The sequence below is a fragment of the Penicillium verhagenii genome, assembly GCF_028828195.1.
Source record: "Penicillium verhagenii strain IBT 33310 chromosome Unknown utg000011l_segment0_segment0, whole genome shotgun sequence".
NCBI lineage: Eukaryota > Fungi > Ascomycota > Eurotiomycetes > Eurotiales > Aspergillaceae > Penicillium > Penicillium verhagenii.
The window spans coordinates 497102-520473 of record NW_026643175.1 but is presented as its reverse complement, the minus strand read 5'-3'; the positions used below and the strand labels follow the sequence as shown (position 1 = coordinate 520473).

Sequence of the window (23372 nt, the reverse complement as noted above, 5' to 3'; positions counted from 1 at the left end):
TTGAGCTGATTCGCGCGGTCCACGGATGATGATTGTTTAGAATGAGCGCCAGAGGATCACAACAATGGGGACCGCAATGGCAATCAAGAACAGGGACCTGGTTGAATCAGCGTCAGTATTGTGACTCCGAGCCTCGTATTTCTCAAGAGTAAAGGTGAAAGAAAAAAAAATGAAACAAAAACCTCAAGGACCAGACATGTCATCAAAATCCAAGGGTTCACGGCGTCAAAGGGTAAGAAGAATGCAAATGACTACACTCCCCCGCACGGTATGTTGTTTTCCCCTCAAAGCAGTCCAATTCATGGGACAAGCTATCTATTGCTTGCCCCAAGACCAAGGACGGAACATGCGTCCAACGCTTTTGAAGACCGTGCGCAGGAGTGCCTTGAGCCAGTTATCATGAGCATTGTTGATAGAAAGAGCGGCGACTGACCGGCTCTGGCTCGTGGGGCGAGCATCTTCATCTCCGTTCTCGGTGGCGGTGGGAGGGGTGAGTTGTTCAGGGGCCGGAGCAGGGGCGGCAGCAGGCTTGGGGCTGGATTCGACGACCGGTTCGCTTTCAGGGACGGCCTCGATCTGCTTGGGCTGCTCAACGGGGCGTTGGGCAGGGGGCGCGTGGATGGTTGTGATGGAGGTCAATTGGTCGGTGGAGGGGTGGTTGAGCTTGTGAAGAAGGGCTTCACCATCGCCAACAAGTGCTGCGAGAACCGAATCAGCTTCGAAGGACGGGACGGACGCGTTATGCGCAGGAGCCGACAGCAAAGGCTTACAGTCTTCAGTGTGGACATCTGCAGGGGCAGGTGTCTCATTCTCAGTCTTGGCCTCGGTCTGGGGCTCGGCCTGATCGTCGGAGTGGTGGTGCACGGCAGCAGCAGTAGCAGCAATACCGGCAGCAATGGCGGCGGTAGCGGCTCCAGCTCCAAGAATCTCCTCGGTGGTCAAATCATTCTCCTTGACAGCTTCCTCGGCGGACTCGGTCTGGGGGGCCTCTTCAACTTCCTTGGACACTGACTCCTCTGTGGCAGGCTCTTCCTGTGTCGCAACCTCCTCGGTAGCAGCGGGGTTTGGTGCCCAGGAGCTCGCAGGCCGAAGACCGGCAAGCAAGGCACCGTAGACATCGGGATCGGTAGAATCTTGAGGAGCGAAATCCTTGGTGGTCTGAGACTCAGCCTCGGGCTCCGATGCATCAACCACAGACTCCTGTTCCTTGGCGACGGGAGCATCGTTAGTAGTTACGGGCTCCTCGACAGCAACCTCCTCCACAACAGGGGCTTCCTCGACGGCAGGAGCCTCTTCAACAACAGGGGCCTCAACAACATCCTCCTCGACAGCAGTCTCCTCAACGGGGGCCTCAACGACAGTCTCTTCAACAACGGGGGTTTCCTCGACAGCGGGAGTCTCCTCGACAACGGAAGTCTCCTCGGCAGGGGCCTCAACGACAGCTTCTTCAACAACGGGGGTTTCCTCGATAGCGGGAGTTTCCTCGGCAGCGGGAGTTTCCTCGACGGCGGCGGTCTCCTCAACTACAGGGGTCTCCTCAACAGGGGCCTCAACGACAGCCTCTTCAACAACGGGAGTTTCCTCGATAGCGGGAGTTTCCTCGACAGCGGGAGACTCCTCGACGGGGGCCTCGACAATAGCCTCCTCGACGACGGGGGCCTCAATGGTAGCCTCCTCGACGACGGGGGTCTCCTCAACGGGGGCCTCGACAACAGCCTCCTCGACGACGGGGGTCTCCTCAATGGGGGCCTCGACAACAGCCTCTTCGGCGACAGGGGTCTCCTCAACAGCAGGGGCCTCAATCTCAACCTCCTTCTCGGCAGTCGGCTCAGAAACAGCCTCTGTGGCGATTTCAGCGGGGATTGCGGCCTCGACGGGTGCCTCAGCAGGCTCTTCAGTGGCGATGTCCTCGGCAGGCTCGACAACCTCCTTGTGCTCAACTTCAACAGCAGCCTCTTCAACCACAGGCTCAGAAACAGCCTCAGTAGGTTCAGCAATAGGCTCCTCGGAAATCTCCTTTGTAGGTTCAGAAATTTCAGTAGCGACAGTGGCTTCAGCAACAGGCTCTTCAGCAACGGTCTCGGGCTCAGCGATGGTCTCGGCGACGGGCTCCTCAACGGTAGCTTCAGCAACAGGCTCTTCAGCGGCGGTCTCGGAAATAGGCTCCTCGACGGCGGCTTCAGCGATAGGCTCTTCCGTAACAGCCTCGGGCTCAGCGATAGTCTCGGCGACAGGCTCCTCGACCTGGGCAGGCTCTTCAGCAACAGCGTCGGGTTCGGCGGCGGTCTCGGCGGCGGGCTCCTCAACCTGAGCAGGCTCTTCAGTAGCAGTCTCGGGCTCAGCAATTATCTCGGCGACAGGCTCTTCGACAGCGGCTTCGGCGATAGGCTCTTCAGCAACAGTCTCAGGCTCAGCAGCAGTCTCAATGATGGGCTCCTCGACCTGAGCAGGCTCTTCGGCGACAGTCTCGGGTTCGGCGACAGTCTCAGCGACGGGCTCGGCGACAGTCTCAGCGACGGGCTCGGCGACAGTCTCAGCGACGGGCTCGGCGACGGCCTCAGCGACGGGCTCCTCGACAGCGGCTTCGGGCTCAGCAGCAGTCTCAGCAACGGGCTCCTCAACGGCGGCTTCGGCGACAGGCTCTTCAGCAGCAGCCTCGGGCTCAGCAGCGGTCTCAGCGACGGGCTCGGCGACGGCCTCAGCGACGGGCTCCTCGATAGCGGCTTCGGGCTCAGCAGCAGTCTCAGCAACGGGCTCCTCGACAGCGGCTTCGGGCTCAGCAGCAGTCTCAGCAACGGGCTCCTCAACAGCGGCTTCGGGCTCGGTAGCAGTCTCAGCAACGGGCTCCTCAACGGCGGCTTCGGGCTCGGTAGCAGTCTCAGCAACGGGCTCCTCAACGGCGGCTTCGGCGACAGGCTCTTCAGCAGCAGCCTCGGGCTCAGCAGCGGTCTCAGCGACGGGCTCCTCGACGGCGGCTTCGGCGATGGGCTCTTCAGCAACAGCCTCAGGCTCGGCGATGGTCTCAATGACGGGCTCCTCAACAGTAGCTTCGACGACAGGCTCCTCGATGGCAGCTTCAGTAGCAGATTCCTCCACAACAGGTTCGACGGTAGGCTCGGGGGTGCTCTCAACAATGGGCTCCTCCGCGACTTCCTCCTTCACCTCAGGAGCAGCCTCAACGGCCTCCGATTCCTCAACAACAGGCTCAACAACAGATTCCTCGGTTGCGATCTCGGCGGCGGGCTCCTCCTTGGTGACCTCTGTGGCAGCATCTTCCGAAACTGGGGCTTCCTCGGTGGCTTCGACTGCGGCTTCGGTGGAAGGCTCGGCAACCTCCACGACGGGCTCCTGGGCCGCCTCCTCGGTCACTGGCTCAGCGGGCTGCGATTCCTCAACAGCGGGCTCAGCAACAGCCTCCTCAGTCACTGCCTCGGCGGCCTCGGTGGTAGGCTCATCCTGAGCAACCTCTGCGACTGTCTCTTCGGCCTTGGGAGCTTCGATTTCCTCGGCCTCGGGAGTCTCCTCAGAGGCCTCGACAACCGGGGCTTCGGGAGCAGCTTCGATAGTCTCAGCGGCGGGCTCTTCAGCAGCCTCCTCGGTTACTGACTGCTCAACGATAGGCTCGGCGGCGGATTCTTCTGTGGGGATCTCGGCAGCGGGCTCATCCTTGGCCACCTCCTCGGCAGTCTCTTCAGCAACGGGGGTTTCCTCAGTAGCTTCAACGACGGGAGCTTCAGTGGTGGCTTCGACAGTCTCTTCGGTGGGCTCCTGAACAGCTTCCTCAGTCACTGGCTCTGGCGCAGACTCGACGGGCTTCGATTCCTCAACGGGCTCAGCAATTGTTTCCTCTACGCTGATCTCTGCTGTGGGCTCGTCCTTGTTCACCTCCTCGGCAGTCTCTTCGACAACTGGGGCTTCCGCGGTAGCTTCGACGGGAGCTTCGGTGGTGGCTTCGACAGTCTCTTCGGCAGACTCCTTAGGGGCCTCCTCAGTTACTGGCTCTGGCGCAGACTCAGATTCAACAGGCTTCGATTCCTCGACGGGCTCGACGGCAGATTCTTCTGTGGCGATCTCTGCAGCGGGCTCGTCCTTGGTGATCTCGGCGGGTGTCTCTTCGGCATTAGGAGCTTCGGGCTCGGTGGATTCGGTTGTAGTGGTCTCAGCGGGTGTCTCGACAGACTCTCCGTTTGTCGCGGGGGTGCTCTCAGCAACGGGCTCGGTCTCTTCTGTGGACGGTTCGGGGACAGACTCTGTCGGCTCTGATTCCTCTGCAGCGGGAGCCTCGGTGGCAGCCTCCGCAGGGGTCTCTGTTCCGTTCTCAGTAGCCTCCTCCACAGTTTCAGTCTCAGGAGAATCGTTGATTTCCTCTCCGGCTGGTTCCGAGATGGACTTGTTCTTCTTCTTATTCTTCTTCTTGTTCTTCTTCTTCTTGGCCTTTTCTCCCGAGCCGGTATCCGCTTCGGTGGATTCGATCACATCGGCTGATGATTTCTCATTCACCGAGACAATGGGGTCTTTGAGGGTCTCATCCGAGACTAAAAATTGTGTTAGTGTCATCTCCACCACGGGTATCCAAGTTTTTTTTTTCTCTCTTCTATTCTCTTCCCTCTCTTTCTCCCAATCAATTAAACAAAACAAACTCTCGGGCAAAGCCAAGTTGTTCGTAATTCATTCTCACTTACCATTATGGATAGCGGCGGTCGCCATGTTTGTAGGTTCGTTAAAATCGTAACGGTCGTGAAAGTTGGTGTATTATCGACAAAGGGTAGGATTCGCAATTTGACCAGCAAAAGCAGAGTAACGCAGGATCCAAGCAATTAGCTGTACAAAGCTCGCAGAGCACGATGGGGGGTATAGAGGGATAAGGGGGGGTAATGGTAGATGGCAGAGCAGAAATTCCTTTTTGATTAGAGGGGGAGATGGAAAGATGGAAAAAAAGCAATCCTATGAGGGGAAGAAAGAGAGGAAAAAAAGCTTAGGCCAATAAAGCAAAAATTCTCTAAGCAAAAAAAAAAGAAAAAAAAACCCTTTCCCGATGCCCAACAACTGTACAACAAGCTCAAAGTACCAAAAAATCCGGCAGTGGATCTTGTACACAGTTGGCACAGTGACCAACTCATACTAAAGTCGAATCAGGGTAAGCGGCACACCACAAGTCCCATTAGTCTATCAAAGACCCAATTCTTGCCCAATGACATCGCCCTCGTTTTCTTGGGCCGCTGGTCGATCTCCACTGGAGACCCAATATGCGGTGAAGCTGTTTGCCGCCGAGGTCTGTTTTTTCTTCCCTTGGACTATTTGACTTAGCGGGTGGTACTGGCTCAGGAGCTAGTGAGTTGGTGACATGTCTTTTGGAAGTACGACATTCGGGACTTTTCTCTTAGCTTTTTCCCCTCTTTGCTTTTCCCCCCCTCTTTCCTGTACATCTGGGATTTTTGTTTCATTCTCTTTGAATCTCGCAATCCATCAAAAAGCCTGAGCTCAAGAAAAAAAAAAAAAAAAGTTAGGTGGAGGCGCTAGTGGTGCAGGACCCATTCTCTGATAAACATGGGCCAATGGGGTTCGATGGGCCCGGGGCTCTCTTCCTCTCCACCTGTCAATTGCTTTGACTCATACAAATGACGAAGGTGATCGACCAGCGCATTGCTTTTGAGAAGTTAGAAACTTTTCTTTGTGGCAATGAAGGAGGGGGGAGGTATAGTTCAATAGCGAAGTTTTGACCAGAGAGAAAGATTGTAGTCAGCTACCAAGGTTTTCAGGCCGCGATCCATGGGACGGCGATTGGGTCAGGGCATGGCATGACACAACACATTATATTATTTTATATTGGATTATTTATTATGTACTCCAGTACTCCAGAATAGCGTATATTATTGCCGCCCCATCCATTATACATACCCCCTTCCTATCCGTACTCCCTAACTCCTTACCCGTGGACTCCGTATTCTGTGGCCCCGTTTTTGTCCATTTTTGCCCCGAGGTCCCCATCTATATTGACCGGGGAAAGAAGTTATCTATCCGACTCATGGCTTGATTTCAAAATCATAACAACTTACCCAAAAAAATGCCTTTGTTTATAAATGGCGTGCAGCTAATTTTTCACACGGGCCATCTCGGACTCCGTGCTTTTGTCTTGTCTCCATTCATCTCCCGATTCATCCGGTCAAACTCCGTGGGCACCCGTCATGAACCTGCCGCTGATCAATTGATGGTCTTGTGACTGGAAAAAAAAATTTGTTCAATGGTGGTTCAATTACAGGGAAGTGTATGGAGATCTGCCGAGTTCCAAGTGCTGCTCCTTGCTGATCGGTGCCTGAACGTGCAGGTGTATAACTTGGCACAGGACTCCACCTGCAAACCTTTTGCTTTGCTTTGACTTTGCATGTGAGGAAGCCTTGTTTTCTTATTGTGTACTTGCTGCCAAAATAAATGAATTAAAATTAAATACACACAGCTTTCTTTACATAACAAAAAACCTAGGAAGGATCTCCGTAGTACATAAGAAGAACCATCTAAAGTAAGATAGAGTAAAAGTACAGGTCACATGACCAAACAAGCAGCTTCTAGCAGGGTGACGGCTTTGATTCTTATACATTCTTAGTCTGGTATGGCTTGACTGTATCCAAACATTGTGGGGGACTTCCAGAGAAAGAGAGTTCGAAATTTTAGATCTATGAGCTAATTCACCTCATTTAGTATTTATATGACAAGAAATTAGATTAGAATGCATGTATGTGTTTATGTAGTAAGATTTGGTCTCTACTTTGTATAACCAGCTACTCCCGTAGATGCTCGTGAATGGAGTCATGATCTAAGAGGATTTCAAATGTCAATTTGTTATTTGAACTAATAAAATAACGTGTTCGCTCCATCAAGTTCTCACGTCGCAAGTCAAACAGGTATATTATGTGACTCATGTAGGTGGTTCAAAGCGGTGCAGACAAAGTGGTGAAAAAACTACATACTAGTAGTTGTGAAAGGGCGGTGAAAGGTAAGGCGGTGAAAGGCGAGATAAGGGAAAAAACGCGCGTATCCTATACACCTCTTAGTCCATGCATCATCGCATCCTTCCTAGGACAGCATATTAGAAGTGTAACCTCTGCTGGCGATAGCTCTCTTAAAGGAGTCTTCGTCCTCTTGGCCCCCCTTGTTGTCGTCGCTATTGTCGCAGACGATTCAAAGCCCGAGGTGGCAAACAGCACATCAGGAACGCTATGCTGTTGATATAGGGTCTTATGGGGCCATTAGAGCCGCACCAGGGTTGCTGTCGACATGGGCTTTGGTCAGGTTCCAAGCACTCGATATTATATTTGTTTATGTAGATGCTGAAAGTATGAGAGAGTGTACCATGCTTAAAGAAGTTAAGTGATATACAGCCTTACTCGCCACCTTTGATGGCTAGCTTTCGGAATTGCATTATCAAAGGCTGAGAAGGCGTAAGATTCCTTAAGTGCTCTAGATAGTGTAGTATCCTTGTAGGCAAGCCAATCAAATAAGCAGGCTTGGTTAATCACTAGGGCGTCAACAAAGGTTATCCTAGCTATCTTGTGGAGCAAAGATGGAAAGGGGTCTCTTTCTTAAAGAATATCCTCTAAAGGGAGAATTTGAATGGTCAATTATGCGCGGGATGAGGGTGCTTTTTCTTTCTGCTCATATTCTTTTGATTCATAAATACATGTTCCGTCGTTCCGTCGTTCCATCGTTCTATCGTTCTTGTCCCAGTTACAAGTGGCTCTTTTTCCGATAGGAAGGGCAGGGGACTTCATCATCAGGGCCACATTCGATGGCACATGTGCATATAGGAATATCGGTTCAGCGATCCCCTCGCGTTGCCCCAGCTGTTTCTTCGTCAAATGGTTTTCCCGTACGAGACTCATGATTTGAAATGACAGTGCATTGGACTACATTTGTGGACGGTAAGATGGTTACGTCGCCCGGCAATGGGGGGTAAGAGCCTGAAAGGCGGTGCTTCGCGTTCAGCTTCAGTCACAATAATGACTGCAAGCCAGAGTGCTTTGCAAAACCAGATATCACCAAAGTATGATTTGTCAGTACCGGGGGCATCTTTTTGGTTTCTTTTTGGTTCTTCTTTTCTTTTTTCTTTTCTTGTCCATAAACTCCTCACCTTCCTCCTCACATTCGTTTCCACCCATCCCACGGACGCTGTTCGACAGCCGGGTCCATTGCATACCCGCCAAACGACGAGCCGTCAATAAACGAGCCAGGGAGGACCTCAGTTTCCACACCCTCCGGCAAAGGACGCGACCAAAACATGTATAGCCCTCTGCTCGACACAAAAGCTGGTACATCCTCATGTACTCCTTCTCGAGGGATACAGAGCCTCACTTTCTCCGTACCAGACACTCTAGTCTGGTCGGCCACTCAAGATGGCCTTCTTGTGTTTCAGCATCACTGGGCCAAATTGATAGGTCCGTTCCCATTGCACACTTAAAGGCTGTGCATTTTTGATGTCTGTGGTTGCGGCCTCATACGACAGGAAGTACTCGTGTAGCAGTTTTCCAAGATCAATGGTCTCATAGTTGCACCGAACAGCGTCATGGAAATAATCCTGACACGAGGGAACGTTCCCTTATGCCAATGAATGCTGCGACGCAAGTTCTATACACGCATGTCGGGCCTGCGACGGAAGATATTCACTCACAGGACTTTCATGCAGAAAGACATTTGCTGGCGTAGGAAGTTTGCCATGCGATCACAAGAAGGGATGGAACCGTCTGTCCCGGGTATGAAGCTTTCTACCCTGCCGAACATGAAATCATGCATAAGTTTGAGTAGTTTCTAGTTCTCGTTCAGGACAAGCTTCAGTCCCTTGCGCGAAAAAACTCCGAGGTCGGATTGGGTATTCAGGCCCACCTGGGCCTCGTTGATGATGTCGGTCAAGCTTCTATCGATAGGACTCGTCGATCAACGCCCAGCGGGATTCTGGGAGCTTGGATCCTGGGAGCTTGGGTATTGGGGATCAGGGATCAGAATGACACGAAGCCGGAGTGGCTAATGGACTGTTGGTGAGCGGCTGGGTGAATGAGCCAGCTCCAAGGAACAGCAAAAGAAAAGGGGTTCGACATTTCTCGGGACGCAGAGCCAGCTGTGCTGGTCTATGATAGAGAGAGAAAATAAAGAACAGGCGCAGCCAGCTGCGAGAAAAGGTGATGAGAAGAAGGAGGTGTAAGCTTGAGAAGTCGAGGAAAGGAAAGAAAGAATTCTCGGGTGAAAGCTTACTGTTCAAATACCCAAAAATCCATCTAGGAGACTATCATGGGTGAGGTGAATAGAAGAATATACTACGCTTCTTTGGCATATTGTAAATATTATATTCACTTATTCATTCAATGACATGAACTCTAGTGAAGGACTTGACTCTCACTAACTCAGGCCGTTTCTGGTCACATCTTTCCCTAGGCAGGCTCATCAAATTGCCAGTTTGAATCAATGGGCAAAATAATATGACTTGAACCTTCTTGTAGATTTCCAGTTGAGTATGTAGATCCTCTTTTGATCAACCTATTTTTAGGATCGTAGAAACTGCAAATATAGCGCTTCAAAAGATTGTGCCCTCGTTGCCTGTTTTTGCCTATAGGTTTTTTATTTTCAATACTCCCCATCATTAGCTTCATTCCTGCTAAGACTCACTGATCGACCTATTGTGATCAGGCCATTTATGAGAATGAGACTACTAGTAAATCCGGAGGTGCTCAGGTGGTGGTGCCCCGTCTAATTTGGCCGAAATTTAGGGCTTTTGAACCAACCCATTGTCTCCAACTCGATGTTAGGGCATCGCTTCTAGGGCTCAACAAGAATATGCGGAAAATCATTCATATTCTCTTGGACACATGATTAAAACAAACTCAATAGCCCAAATCTTGCCGAGCATTCAATGTTGTTCTGGGTGACTTGTTCCAGTCAGAACCAGTCTTCTACTCTGCATCAGGTATCTGCCAAAATCTCCAACCCGACTCATTCATTCACAACGAGACACCAACCAATCTTCCAAGTTCGTTATATGCAGGCTCTATAGCTACAGCTCCAACTCCCAAAGCTCCCCTTCCAACTTAATCCCAAACGACGAATGCTCCTCAGTCTTGACATGCACAAACCCCTCACTCCCATAAATATGCCGTGCCCGGACCAAAGTACTCTGCGTCCACAACCCAACATGAGAATACCCAACCTCCCTAGCAAACTCCGTACACTGCCGCACCAGCGCCCTTCCCAGCCCGAGTCCACGTGCATTAGGCTCGACAAGAAGCAGGCGAATCTTTGCCGCATGTTTGGCCGGGGAATCATCTTTCACAAGCATAACGCATCCGAGGAACTCGCCCTCTCGCTCGGCGATCCAGCAGCGTTCTGCTTGGGGATCGAAATTCTTGATAAAGTCTGCGGCGATGCCAGCTACAAGGCCTTCGAAGCGCTCGCCCCAGCCGTATTCTTGGTTGTATAGGACCCCGTGGCGGTGGATGATCCATCCTATGTCTCCTGGGCGGTGGTTTCGGAGAATGTAGCCTGGATTTGTGGATGTGCTTCCCATTTTGAGGACAGATTGGGATGTAATTGATTTTGATAAAGCAAAAGGTAGGGATGATTAGTGTGGCGTTTTGGCTGGCGGGTTTCTTCTTCTTTATTGCGTTCCGCATGGAATCTTATCATCTTGTCATCCGCAGGGCGCGATCTAGATTTGGTGGCTTGCGGGCCGCCTTAGCCGAAGCGAAATCGATTCGCTTGGCTGTGGGATTTTGTTGGAAGATTCTAAAAGCCGATGTTACTAACCTAAATTTGTTACTGCTCCCAGTTCTACAGTTTCCACTGTACTCGATGGTTGAACAATGTTTCGATTGAGTTTTGTGGGGTTGGACCTGGTACAGTAGTTATTACCGCGTGAGCGTAATGGTGGTGCAGGCATCCATTGCTAAGAGGGATCGGGACTCTTCCCGCTAATATACATGGTAATCAGGTGATCCTGGGTGGTGACCGCCAGCAGGGTAACAGTAGTATTCGAAATCAGATTTACCTCTACACTCTTCGACTCTAATTCCCCAGCCCTAGTTTGAAACACGCCAGCCCAGATATGGTATATCCGTCGATTCCCTTGTTCCTGGAATAGAAACTGTATTTTACATGACGCGGGTGGGACCTTGTCTTTTATAAATTACGGGAAACTGCTATACCCCTCCACCCCTCTTCTCTTCCCTAAGCAACAGGCTTCTTCTGTAAATGACTCTTGACCGACACCCTATACTAGGCTTGCAATATGGCCCCGAGACTTGTCCCCAGCATGCAATGGAGCGTGATGCCGATTTGCGAGAACTTTATCTCCATAGTTTGTCGGATTTTCAGTCGTACCGTCTAGTTTATATGGATGAATCGGGATATGACAAGCGGGCCAATGTATTCAGGCGCACAGGCTGGTCATCGTATTACGTGGCCCCTTTGCAGTAATCACAGTTCCATCGCGACCAGCGATATCAGATACTACCTACCAGTCATATACCCACGATAGAAACGTTCTCTCACTGTCTTCCACGATTCCACAGACGCCAATTTTCAAAGACTTTATAGCTCAGCTTCTTCAGCACTACGGAAGATAGCCTGAACCTAAATCTACCTATGCTGTCTTTATTCGTGATGAGCCCTTTCCATATACGCACTGTAAAGTTGAGATGGAGCTTTTTAATGAGTGTGAGTGAATATAATCATCCGGTGGAGGGTTGGCTTTTTGGTAAACATTCAATGTTGATCTCATTCGGGAATTCTGTTAGAAAATAGAATATTATATTACCCATATATACATCTTATCTGTTGATGAGTTACTGCACATGCATAGATGGGCCTGACTCAGTTACTGTATCTGGTACACACTAGGAATAGATCCCCTCAAACCCTCTGCGCCGCCACATCTGCCTGGATTCCGGTGTCAGAGGCAGTAGCGTCGGGCGACGTTTCGGCATTGTCCGACTGTCGAATAAATTGCACCTTGAACACAATGCTAAAACGCCAACAGGGCAACTTCCAATTACGATATTCACGCCAAGGCCGGTAGCTAAAGGACAGGAAGCATCGCACGAGGAACAGAGCCAAGTGAATCAGTCTAGATGTCCAGTGGGTGTTAGTATATATTAAGAAGAAGAGCAGAGAGTATATTTTCGAAATGACTGACCCGAAAACCACAGCCAACCAGGATACGACCTGGGCGATACGGATGAACCATAGCGGTATGTCTGCGTCCCATCCGGAGCCGTCGAGGCCTAACACCGATAGACCATTACCGATTGAGAATACGGCGATGGCGAGGTCCAGGATCAGGTTCAACCAGAGCCAGATAGGTCGGTTCCAGAGATACAGACGAGCCAGATTAAGGAACGTAATCAGTCCGGCCGCCAGGAGCTGTTGTCGCTTGGTCAGCGGCCTATTTTCCTGGTGAGGAGTTGACATCAACATACCGTCCACAAGAGGGCAACTAGAGCACCCTCTGGCGCCCAGGGCATGATATGCCCGAATCGGGCAAGAAATATGAATATGATGGTCAGGTCCGGAACAAGGATGAAGGTCGCGAGCAGTGCCGAGCTCCACGTCAAAGCGAAGATGGTTTTGGTGCACCGTTCTTGATGTCTTTCCACAATGGGAGCGTATCGTTCATCAGTCGGGGATCCTAATTCATCGGCTGTGGGGTCCGACAGCAGCGGGGTATATTCAGTGGTTCGCGACATTATGTCATTAATGGGATGAAAGGGGCAACGTGGCAATATTAATGGGAAGTCGAGAAGTTGTCAGGTTACAGTATCGTGACTAACCTACCTAGGTCAAGGTCGCGGAATGACTCCCAGGCACCAACCAAGGTGCCAACAGGGTAAGCACTAGTCCTCCCGCAAGCTCTGTCACCACAGAGGAAACTCAACCCACCGATAAAGGGGAAGGGTGAACGAATGTACATAGCCGGTTTGTTTCTGCATAATAAACCCTGAAATGAGTTCTGGCTTTTGAACTCGATCCATTGCAAATCAAACTCAGTCCATTTTTCCAATCTAACAATTCAGTTGAACTTGTATTTCCCCTCTCGCTCCTACACCCTGTTAGATCGTGTCGACAGACCTTATACACGCATAACAGACTTACCCAGTATTTGTTGAACCCAACACCTTCACAAACCTCATCATAGGACAAAATCATCGGCGGCGCCCCAACAGTCATACTCTTCTTCAAATTATCCAAAGCATCCCGAATACCCTTAAGATGCGCAGCGACCAAAGTCCAAGGATAAGCCACAGCACTAAACCCAAGCTCTCCCAGCTCCTTAGCAGACAGATTCTCCGTCTTGCCCCCCTCAATAATATTCGCCAAAACAGGAATATCCAACTCCTCAACAGCGCGCTTCATCGCCTCCCGATCCGGCAGCGCCTCGACAAAAATCGCATCTGCACCAATCCGCTTGAACTCCTGCGCGCGCGCCATCGCCTCCTCCCACCCATGCATCAGCGCATCAGTCCTTGCAAGGATAAAGATATCCCGGCCTTCGTTCCGCGCATCGCAAGCAGCCTGCATACGGGCATACGCCTCTTCGCGAGAGACCACGCTCTTCCCCTTCGTGTGTCCGCATCCTAAACCATCGACCATTAGCCAAATCTATACCAGCCCCACAGGAAACAAATCCCAGCTTCCAGCCCTACGTTTTGGCCACTGCTGGTCCTCGATCATCACGCCCGCTGCCCCGGCCGCAGCGAAGCACTCGACCGTCCGCTTGACGTTCATCGGGCTCCCGTATCCTGTATCACCATCTGCCATTATCGGCACGGAGACTTGTCGGAAGCTCTCTTGGATTTTGTCGCACATCTCTGCCATGGCTGTGTAGCCTGTGTCTGGGAGGCCGTGCGTGCTGGCGACGGCGTACCCGGATAGGAAGATCATGGGGAAGCCGGCTTCTTCGACGAGGCGGGAGGAGAGCCCGTCGTATGTGCATGCGTGGGCGATGATCTTTGTTGGGTCGGCGTGGGCTTCTTGGAACATTGTTCGGAGGCGGGATGCTTGTTGTGAGGGGATGCGTCCGCGGGCGTTTGAGATGCTTATTTGGATGTTTGTGGTTGTGCCATCTTGGGGCCCTGTGGGGTTGGCTGGGGTATCGAATTGGAAAGGGTAGGGGACTTTGCTGAGGGACATGTTGGGGATTGGATTGCTGATGGGATTTGTTGGTGTGAGATGATAAAGAGGAAAGGTGTGAGTGTTTGTATGCTATCGAGACGATATCGGTGTCACTGTTTCATCGTGGGTGATGCAAGTCAGATATACTTGGCATCATCCGATCGCGGGGGATGCCCCTCTTCCCCGCGTTCAAATCGGTCGAGTTCCAATGTTGTCTCAACTTTTCGACGTCAATTGGCTGAATTGGCTGGCAAGGGTTTCTTTCTGAGCTTATTTCGGTGTTTTGGGTGCCAGCTCCTTATATTCTGAACAATTTTGTCCGTTCTGCTTTTCCCCCCTCTTCACATTAGGCTCCATCGAGTCTCACAATGACCATCTGAGATATGAGAAGAGATGTCTTGGGTTCCCCAACCACTCACATTTCTCCATTGAACCCTATCACAGGGTCTGCCTACATATTGACCTGCTGTTTCGCTGGTACGGTGTTATGTACCGCAGATATGCTAACCGTGTCGATGTGAAACTGAACTTCTTTAAACCGTCTCGTGAAGCATCACAGGGTCATGCTCTCTAATGAGGGAAGACATTAGTCAATACTCAGAAGATGCTTCTCCTTCGAAGAGGTTGTCAGATCTCTGAATCATTCAAGATGAATGTTACAGCCACCAAGGTCTTCAGCTCCGCCGAGAATTGGAAGAAACCTCCGCGGTGACTGTATTCTGATACAGCCTCGATTGCCATGGTTCGCTCTTCGATCTATCAAAATAATCCTTCATTCTTGCCACCTCCGACCATCAGGTGGCGGTTGTGAAGTTGAATCGAAGTCAAAAAGGTTCATGAGGATTGGATTGCTGCCATGGACACGCACGGAATATTGAGCGGTTGACTTGACACTGAAAGAATTGTCTTGCGACTCGGTTGACAGAGAATAACTTGGGGGGTCTTTTTATTGATTCGACAACTGACATAGAGCTCTTCTTCTGTGTGGCGACCAATCGCCACTGGCTAAGATCTATTATACTGAGCGGGGGTCCTTTGGATGAGAATAAGCAAGGTGCTGATAAAATCAGTAAACGAGCCACACGGTGATGAAAATTCTCAAAATTCACGTCATTGTGCGAACACCAAAAATGAGAGGCTCGGGCTGTGAATGTGAGGATATCTTTGTTCCGATGCCATCGTGGGAAGGTGGCAATGAGCCTCAAGCTGCTCATCCACGGGGTCAATTGAGCGGGTACCGTCTAACCATTGCTCAATGATAAGTGGACATTTGACCGTCATCAGGACAATTTTTAAATGAAATGGGCAAGCTCACACTCAAAATAGCCTTTTAAACACGCTATGCCCATTGAGTCTAAAAGAGTGGATCAGATCGAAAGGAAGAGATCTGGGGAAAGCTGAACTCCAGAGTTGTGGCTACTTGCAACGGAGCTAGTTCATTGCTTATATGGAGAGGACAAATTCCCCGTTGTGGCTTTGAGAGTAGGGCACGGGAGCTGCCCGAGACGATGGATCCCCAACGCCCTTGGACAAAATAACGAACAGCAGGTTTTTTGCCCCCAGGCATGGTATTATTGATATGCATATTGAGTATACTAACAATCTCTATTCATTACCATATCTAAAACAGCATACATGAAGCCTTTGATGAAACGTTCCTGCATGTCTCTGTTCCAGCATGTCTGAAGATCTGTTATGATCTGAATATTAACCCTAATTTGATTCGGCTTAATCGGGCAACCCGCCAGCCAGCTCCATTCCTCGAAGACAATTGACCTTGGTTACCAAAGAAACCGATGTCCCAACACGATTGCATGGGTGAATGGGGTTGAAATTACCTGACAAGGTGCCGTTCTGCCGCTGTCGTATCTTGTGAAATTCAAGGCGACTGGTACCTGACAACAGCGCCGATACCATCCCCCTGTATTGTGAGGACGGGGCGAGGACAGGGGATCCACAGCTCCCATCAAGTGGATTCCGTCGTCAGCAACAACTTTCGTTGGATAGGGGATGGAATGGATAAGCTCCGGAGTCGGAGGGTACCGGTTGCACTGGATGAAGACATCGTATTCTGTTCCAGCATTATAACCTACACTATTACTGGAACTAAGGATAACCTTCTTCCTCTTCAATACAAATTAAACAGATTGCATCAATGAATATTCCACTATATGAAAGTTTTAGGCTTGTGATTATGTGCAGCGGTCTATCAGTGAATGCCAGCTGTCCTTGCCAAGGAATTCCATTCCCATGACCTCACGGCGGGTCATCCATGATGCCTCTATCGACTCGTCGAATGGAGGTATCGTAATCCGGTATTACGCGTTCCCGCGTACCCTAAAATACCCGAAGTCAGCCCCCTGGATCAGCCTCCCGCGCTGTCAACTTGCATCAGGTATACCTGATTCAAGCTTGAAAAAAGCGGAAGAAAAGCGCAGTTCCATCAGCATGAATATCCGTGTAGAGAGGCAATGTTCTGCATGTTCGTCTCTGTATGTTGCAAGCTGCAAGGGTTGGTGAACTAATACACCCGGAATGACCCTGAATCAAGCTTGTGTGGGTCCGCCAAGCTCAGCGCCTGCGATCAGCCGAGCTGCAGCCGGATCAATTTTTCCTACGGACTTTCGCAGAGCCTCCGGCCATTAGTACCCCCCTGTAATAAAAGTGATAGAGGCTAGGGGGGAGGGTATAACAGTCGCCCGGTGGGCATGGAAGGGGTTATATAGAAAGATTGGGTACCGCAGTTTAACATTGGGGGGTCTGTATCCTGGCGGTTCTCATGCTGGAGCGAACCGGGAGAGTGCCCGTTTTTGTGTGATAATCGGGTCCTGGCGGGTCGGGAATCCCAGGTGTGGAGGCCGAGAGAAGCGAGGACAACAAACAACTTGTAATTTTCGATTTTTCTTTTTTTTCTTTTCTTTTTTTTTTTTTCGTTCGTGAATCAGGAATTCTTGGAATTTTTTAATTTCCCCTTATCGTTGGGATACACATATAAAAGCCACCTCGATCCCATCTGCAGGTTTCATGCTAGATGATGCTCCGACGAACCGCATCCAGCGAAATATACGAAAACAAAAAGAAATTAATTACCAAAAAAAACACCCATCGGGAGCCGGATCCAGTTTCTTCAAAATTACAGTGTTTCCAAATAGACCACTCGGTGTGCGTGTTTCCGAGGAAAGGGAGAGCAATTCCACTTTTTCCACCTCCTTTCAGCCGACCAAGTGGTCCTTTCGGGTGGGACGGTTGCCCAGTGAATCTGTAGTTGGTGGACCTGGAATCCGAGTCGGCCCGGTTTGGGCGACGCCGGGAATCAATCCAGAAACATAACCTTGGGTTCGTGGAGCCCGAGTATATTATGATTGGTTTATAGCTTAGCCAGAGAGTGGATCGGTGGATCTTGACCCACTTGGTCTGTTAAGGGATGATCCACTGCAGGGAAGGGAGAAAAAAAAAAAGAAAAAAAAAAAGAAAAAAAAGTTGGCTTGCCAACCCCCTTTCTCCTGTACCCCTAACACCTGTTATATGTGTGGTAAAATGATATAGATCTACTCTGTATGTCTCAATTGATAGATATGAAACCAATTATGGAATAGATCTATGCAGGGGGAAAGAAGAAAAAAACGAGAAAAGTAATGAAAAATAAAAAACCAGGGTGGTAATTTTCAACAGCGCCATGAAGCTTTCCCATTCCTAAAGTTTTGCATGATTACCGGTGGATCCTGTACAGAATTGAATGAAATTCCGAATGAACCCGACTATCAATTGGGGATAATACCAGGTATCAATGGTACGAAATTGAAAAACCATGATAAAACACAGCTCCAACATTCCTCATACAGGTGATTTGCGTATGAAATACTCCGGCGTCCGCACAGAGTAGGGCTTTTTTTCCCACGGAGACGCACTAGCCTCGAATAGGAGGCGGACGGGCGAAAATTTGGCCGTAGAGTATTTATGTCCTGGGTCGACCTTCTTCCGTAGTTTCCCAGCTTTTTCTCCCTGAAAAGAAGTCCATCCCCCCATATACCAATCCCAACTCCTCTCTTTTTTCTTCTCCCCGTCGAAAAAAAAACGCCCCAAAATCATCACAATGGCCTCCCGTGTCTTCACCCAGCGCCTGGCTACCGCCATGGCCCAGTCCTCCAAGGTCGCTCGCCCTGCTGCCCGCGTCAACCTCAGCGCTGCCACCAAGCGTACCTTCACCCAGAAGGCTCCCGCCACCACCTTCTCGGCCCCCAAGCGCGTCGCCTCGCCCACTCTCCTCCAGGCCAACGCCCGCCTTGCTTTCCAGAACGCCGGCCGCCGCCAGTACTCCTCTGAGGTCGCCTCCGCCATGGTCGAGGTCTCCAAGAACATTGGTATGGGTTCCGCTGCCATCGGTCTCGGTGGTGCCGGTATCGGTATCGGTCTCGTCTTCGCCGCTCTCCTCATGAGTGTCTCCCGCAACCCTGCTCTCCGTGGCCAGCTCTTCTCCTACGCCATTCTGGGTTTCGCTTTCGTCGAGGCTATGGGTCTCTTCGATCTCATGGTTGCCATGATGTGCAAGTACGTTTAAGCGTTTGATCGAAGGGCTTGAGGAACGAAGAGAAGAGAAAATTTATAAGAGAAACATGATCTGGGACTATATCTTGAAAGACTTTCCTTGCTTTTGTTGATTTCCCCTTTATTTTTTCCCTCTTCAGTCCGCCGGGGAGGGTATCTGGTCGTGATGTATTACCATGTACTACTTTTCAGCGTCATCTTACAACACCTATTTCTTTCTGTACATATAGAGTCTATATGGCCCACCCATCCCAACTTCCAACGAGCCAAACCAAAACTCTGTGTGTTGAGTCCTCCGGCCATATCAAATTCTTTGTCTCCATTAATCTCGGGATTCTGGCAATCCTTCTCTCCTTCAAACCTTACCCCGAACCCCAGTAGAACTCTTTTTTTTTCCACTATTCAAGAAATTAAGCATTTGTATCCATTTTCCAGCTATCCATTTTTCATCTCTGTCTTCAAGCTCTCCCAAAGCTATAATCCCAGAGCTCTGGCTAGACCCCCTTTCTCCGATCTTGATGCTTCCGGGGTCGTCGGATGTCTTGTCTACGTGTCAAAATTTCCCACCGCCATTCTACAACCACCACCATCAATTGAGTGCCAATGCTTTCCCAGTGTATTCAGTTCATTGCAATCAATCCATTGACCTATTTCAATATGTTTTCTATTTGTGTTGCGGGCTCCTACCTTGAAGCTTGAGGTCTCCCCAGTCCCCCAACGTAAAACTCACACTAGCGCCGGGACCTCGGGAAACATGTTCCCGCATGGCCCGGTTGACTGCTGACTCAGCTTTCACAGTGACATCAACGACCGGCATTTCATTTTCATTGCACTGGAAAACACTGAATTTAAAGTTAATGGCTGTAGAAAGTAAATTCACTAGCAAAGGTAAGAAGTATCAGCGGCTAAGTGGTGGCGATTGCGTCTAGGATAGCCATGTGGCTTTTTCCCAGTCGCGATCGATCCCAGGGAGATTTTAATGTTCTCGGACTTCCGCCCGGGCGGTTTGATATCGAGTCGGGCTCAGAAAGGTCGATAATGTCAATTCTAAGATATCGCTTTCGAGCTCAGATAGCTCTATCTTTCTTTGGTTGAACAATCATTACATAGAATTTATGGAGGTCCAGGTGTTATTTCCGACTTGTCGAATCGTACCCAGGTGTGTGTTCCAACTTTCTCAATTGGTTCACCCAAAGTCAGAACCGATATGGATATATTTCCACTCAAAACCCGCATATAGAGTTCCACATGTTTATTTTTCCACATAGAAAATTCGATTGATTGTACCAGAATGATCAGGATATTTGCTGCATTGGAAAAGCAGTATCATGGATGTGAGCTCGATTGATATCTCTTTTGCCCTCCCGATTAGCAGTTCATGCCCTGTCAACTAGATACTACGCGTATTAGTATGTAGTATGTACATCCATATCCAACTCAGTCATGTGACTGATTCTGACGCGCTGCGACTTCGGGAACAATGAATCCATCTTAATACATGTTCGAAGTGACGAGGTACGTGCTAATTGATATGATTGATGCGGTACGTGTACCTACATAGTATGTCAGCGCTTGGTCTTTCGCTGGATAATAATGGATGATGCTTGACGCGCCGGTGCTCCGTTGCGTCGCGCATATTACCTAGCGATACCCGTAGACGCGTTTTGACCGACATTAAACGATATAGTATGCAGTTTACGCGTCAATATTCGGTGTCTCAAACGAGTTGCGATGCATTGCGGAACTACTACTCGCAACTAAACTCGGGAAATTTTATGTTGAGGATGCTCCGATATAAAACTCCGACCTCGCTTTCAGAGTTGTCTATTCACAGCTGCAAGGTTTCTTTCCCAAAAAGTTGTATCAAATAGGTGTATCAATAAGAAGATCATTAGGTGAAGAAATGAACCAGTCACATGGGCAAACAAATCGACTCCAAACATGCCAGACTCGCTTGCTGAAACGCAGGGGCAAAGGTATCAGGTATCAAAACCGAAGAGATGCCACAAAAGCTCTCCGTACCGCAAAAGAGAAAAGAAATATGAACAGCTCCAACAAAAGAGAAAAGAGAGAGAAAAAAATGAAAATGAAAAAGGGGGAAACAGCCAACAAAAAAAGAAAAAGAAAAGAAAAAAAAGAACAACAACCAATGCCATATACCAAAACTAGAAGATTTCCAGATCCTCAAATTCCACAACCAACCCATCCGCCGTTCCAGACGACAAAGAGCTATCAACCGGCATCCCATGCATAGCATCCCACATAGTCCCTCCACGCCCAATACCCGTCGGCCGACTAGCATAGACGCCCACATGCACAAACTTATCCTCAACTCCATAAAAAAACCACGTCACCTCCCTCAGCTTTTTCCACGTACTACCCACCGCCCCAGGCGACAAAGCATACGGCGAAACCGAAGGCACCTGGTACCAGATCCACAGCGCATGACCGACGCGCTCCAACTTGATGCGCAACGAGCTCGGCGCAGGCCCGCGCGGCGAATACATCAGTGGCGAAAGACACCAGTCGGCCCCGTCGGCCGTCGCGCTCACGGAGGACGCATTGATTGTTCCGCCGGAGAACTCCATGCCGGCTTTGACCCATTTGCAGGGCTGTTGATGTTGGGGGGCGCGGCGGTAGTTCGTACTTGTGGTTGTACTTGTGCTTGTGCTTGTGGTGGTGGGAGTTGCGGCTAGGATCGGTGCATCGGAGGAAAAGGACTGGGGCGCGGCGCCAGCGAAAATCACTAGGCCGCCTTGGTCCCATTCCATTTCCCAGTCTGCGCTCACGGTCACTTCGGCTACGACGAAGGGGTGCCGGAGTGAGGTGAAGACTATTGGGGCGGTGGATGTGTCGCCGTTGGGCGGTTTGCGCCATAGATCGGTGTTGGGGCCGGCTGTTAGGGTGAAGTATTCCATGCAATCGGGTAGAGTGAAGGCTGGTGGGAGGTTTAGGGCCGTGAATGAGGTGCCGTCTGGAGGCATTTTGGCGCGGATAGTTTTTCGGGTTCTGTTGTAGCAGGTGGGTGTATGTGTATGTGTATGTGTATAGTGTTTGTATGTCTGTATGGCTCGAATAAAATGACGGTTTCTTGTCTATGGGTTCTCTCTTTTGGCGATAGATTGATGGCAGGTTACCCGGGGGCGAATTGTCTCGTAGGTTTTTATCCTGAGTCAACGGGGTTGCTCGGAGGACAAAGTTCCAATTGAGCTTTGATGTTTGTGCAGACTGTGCTGAGCGAATAGGCGGAGGGTCGTGGCAGGGGGGGGAATTTTGGGTCACAGCATTTGTTTTCTCGATACAATACTAGGTTGATCACGGATCAGATTATCGATTAGGCGATCGATGTGTTCGATCGAGATGAAAGTGTAATAAATGTGGGGAAAATGGGTTTGGTTATGACGATGCTGAGAAGAGCGGATTCTGCGGATGTTGCCGAATGCGGGTTTGGAGGAGTACGACCAGAAGTAAATGAAGAATGAGAAAGAAGAATTGAAAAATGCAAAAGAAAAAAAGAAATATAAAGGCCAAAAAATGAACGTGAAACAATGGAAAATTCTGTTTCTACCAAGACATTTGCTTAAGAGGAAGAAAAGAATACCAGAAAGTATTTATATGAAGTACCTTTGATTTTTGCCCCCTGGAACGCGACTCAGGGGACCTCGGAGCCCAAATGGTCTAACAGAATAAAATCTATGGGGAAATAAGCGTGTCCCAAGGTATTGGATCAGTTCCCCTCTCTGCATCCTTTGGATCGCCTTCGCAATGTGTTGTTCAATTCATTCGCTTCAACAAAAGGAAGCGTGGGCCAGTTTGCAAGTGGCGGGTCACCGTGCATGGCTCGGAATCAATCACGTTGTGACCGAGATAAAAAAGAAAGCAATTGGAAGAGAAATAAAAATTGAAAAAAAGGAATTAAAAAAATTTGAGCAAAAATGAGCGACAGTGCAACACGTCAGGAAGAGAAAGGACTGGAATGTGTAAGATTGAGCTGAAGCACACAGCTTGAAACGAGTAGGACGATTTGGACGTGTGGGATTATGCTTTCGGATGTGTTTCGTCGGATTTTTTAGCACGAACACATAAGCTCGAGCTGAGAAGTAGCTCTGGGATCTTCCTTGGATCTACATGGAATCATGTTCATGTCAATTTAATCATCTCAGCTGCAAGTTTGCGGTGGCGGTGCGACTCAGCCACAGCTTGACTCTCCACAAATGCACGAGGCTGAAGAGGGGAATTGCCTTGACGGAGATGCCGTGTGGACTCAGACATAAAAGGGCTTGGATCCCCCGTTGCTGAGAAAAAACCCTTTCCCGAGGCTTTTACTAATTATAGTCTAAAATACTTCTAGTTATGAAGTACCCATGACACCTCGGGATGTGCTGGCAAATCCTTCCGCCAAGCGACTTGGCCTTTTTGTTGATTTTTCCTTTTCCTTCTACACTTATTCTGATCTGCTCTGTCGTAGAAATGCCAACTAAAAATAACATTCAAATGTTGAACTGCCCAAACCCAAATTCCGGGCAATGCAGGAGCAGCAGGACACACACGGCACACTGGGCACATATGGGGGCCAAAAATAAAGAAAAAAATGGGAAAAAAAGGGGTCAATCCTCATTTTGTTCTTCTTAGTACATGCATATTCTTTCGCACTAAGACCATCTCCAACCAATCAAGAT

The 23372-nt window shown here is 49.7% G+C and overlaps 7 protein-coding genes across 7 annotated transcripts; 3 read left to right on the top strand and 4 right to left on the bottom strand.

Moving 5' to 3' along the window:
* Window positions 1–346: 346 nt before the first annotated feature.
* N7466_010591 (uncharacterized protein) lies at window positions 347–4732 on the top strand (the record flags this gene model as incomplete). Its single annotated transcript, XM_057169980.1, has 7 exons — window positions 347–370; window positions 417–490; window positions 564–976; window positions 1026–1110; window positions 1170–3598; window positions 3786–4568; window positions 4695–4732. 7 exons carry the CDS (start codon window positions 347–349, stop codon window positions 4730–4732), a joined length of 3846 nt encoding a protein of 1281 aa, XP_057016589.1.
* A 3975-nt stretch (window positions 4733–8707) lies between these two features.
* Window positions 8708–9030, top strand: N7466_010590 (uncharacterized protein; the record flags this gene model as incomplete). Its single annotated transcript, XM_057169979.1, has 2 exons — window positions 8708–8744; window positions 8804–9030. 2 exons carry the CDS (start codon window positions 8708–8710, stop codon window positions 9028–9030), a joined length of 264 nt encoding a protein of 87 aa, XP_057016588.1.
* Window positions 9031–10036: 1006 nt separating this feature from the next.
* On the bottom strand, window positions 10037–10546 carry N7466_010589 (GNAT family N-acetyltransferase; the record flags this gene model as incomplete). The annotated part of the gene is made up of 1 exon (XM_057169978.1): window positions 10037–10546. The coding sequence occupies one exon, from the start codon at window positions 10544–10546 to the stop codon at window positions 10037–10039; it is 510 nt and encodes a 169-aa protein (XP_057016587.1).
* A 1343-nt stretch (window positions 10547–11889) lies between these two features.
* On the bottom strand, window positions 11890–12722 carry N7466_010588 (uncharacterized protein; the record flags this gene model as incomplete). The annotated part of the gene is made up of 3 exons (XM_057169977.1): window positions 11890–12001; window positions 12173–12399; window positions 12456–12722. 3 exons carry the CDS (start codon window positions 12720–12722, stop codon window positions 11890–11892), a joined length of 606 nt encoding a protein of 201 aa, XP_057016586.1.
* Window positions 12723–13045: 323 nt separating this feature from the next.
* Window positions 13046–14166, bottom strand: N7466_010587 (isocitrate lyase/PEP mutase family protein; the record flags this gene model as incomplete). The annotated part of the gene is made up of 3 exons (XM_057169976.1): window positions 13046–13075; window positions 13129–13610; window positions 13680–14166. 3 exons carry the CDS (start codon window positions 14164–14166, stop codon window positions 13046–13048), a joined length of 999 nt encoding a protein of 332 aa, XP_057016585.1.
* A 4075-nt stretch (window positions 14167–18241) lies between these two features.
* On the top strand, window positions 18242–18706 carry N7466_010586 (ATP synthase subunit C family protein; the record flags this gene model as incomplete). Its single annotated transcript, XM_057169975.1, has 1 exon — window positions 18242–18706. The coding sequence occupies one exon, from the start codon at window positions 18242–18244 to the stop codon at window positions 18704–18706; it is 465 nt and encodes a 154-aa protein (XP_057016584.1).
* A 2152-nt stretch (window positions 18707–20858) lies between these two features.
* Window positions 20859–21677, bottom strand: N7466_010585 (uncharacterized protein; the record flags this gene model as incomplete). The annotated part of the gene is made up of 1 exon (XM_057169974.1): window positions 20859–21677. The coding sequence occupies one exon, from the start codon at window positions 21675–21677 to the stop codon at window positions 20859–20861; it is 819 nt and encodes a 272-aa protein (XP_057016583.1).
* Window positions 21678–23372: the final 1695 nt, after the last annotated feature.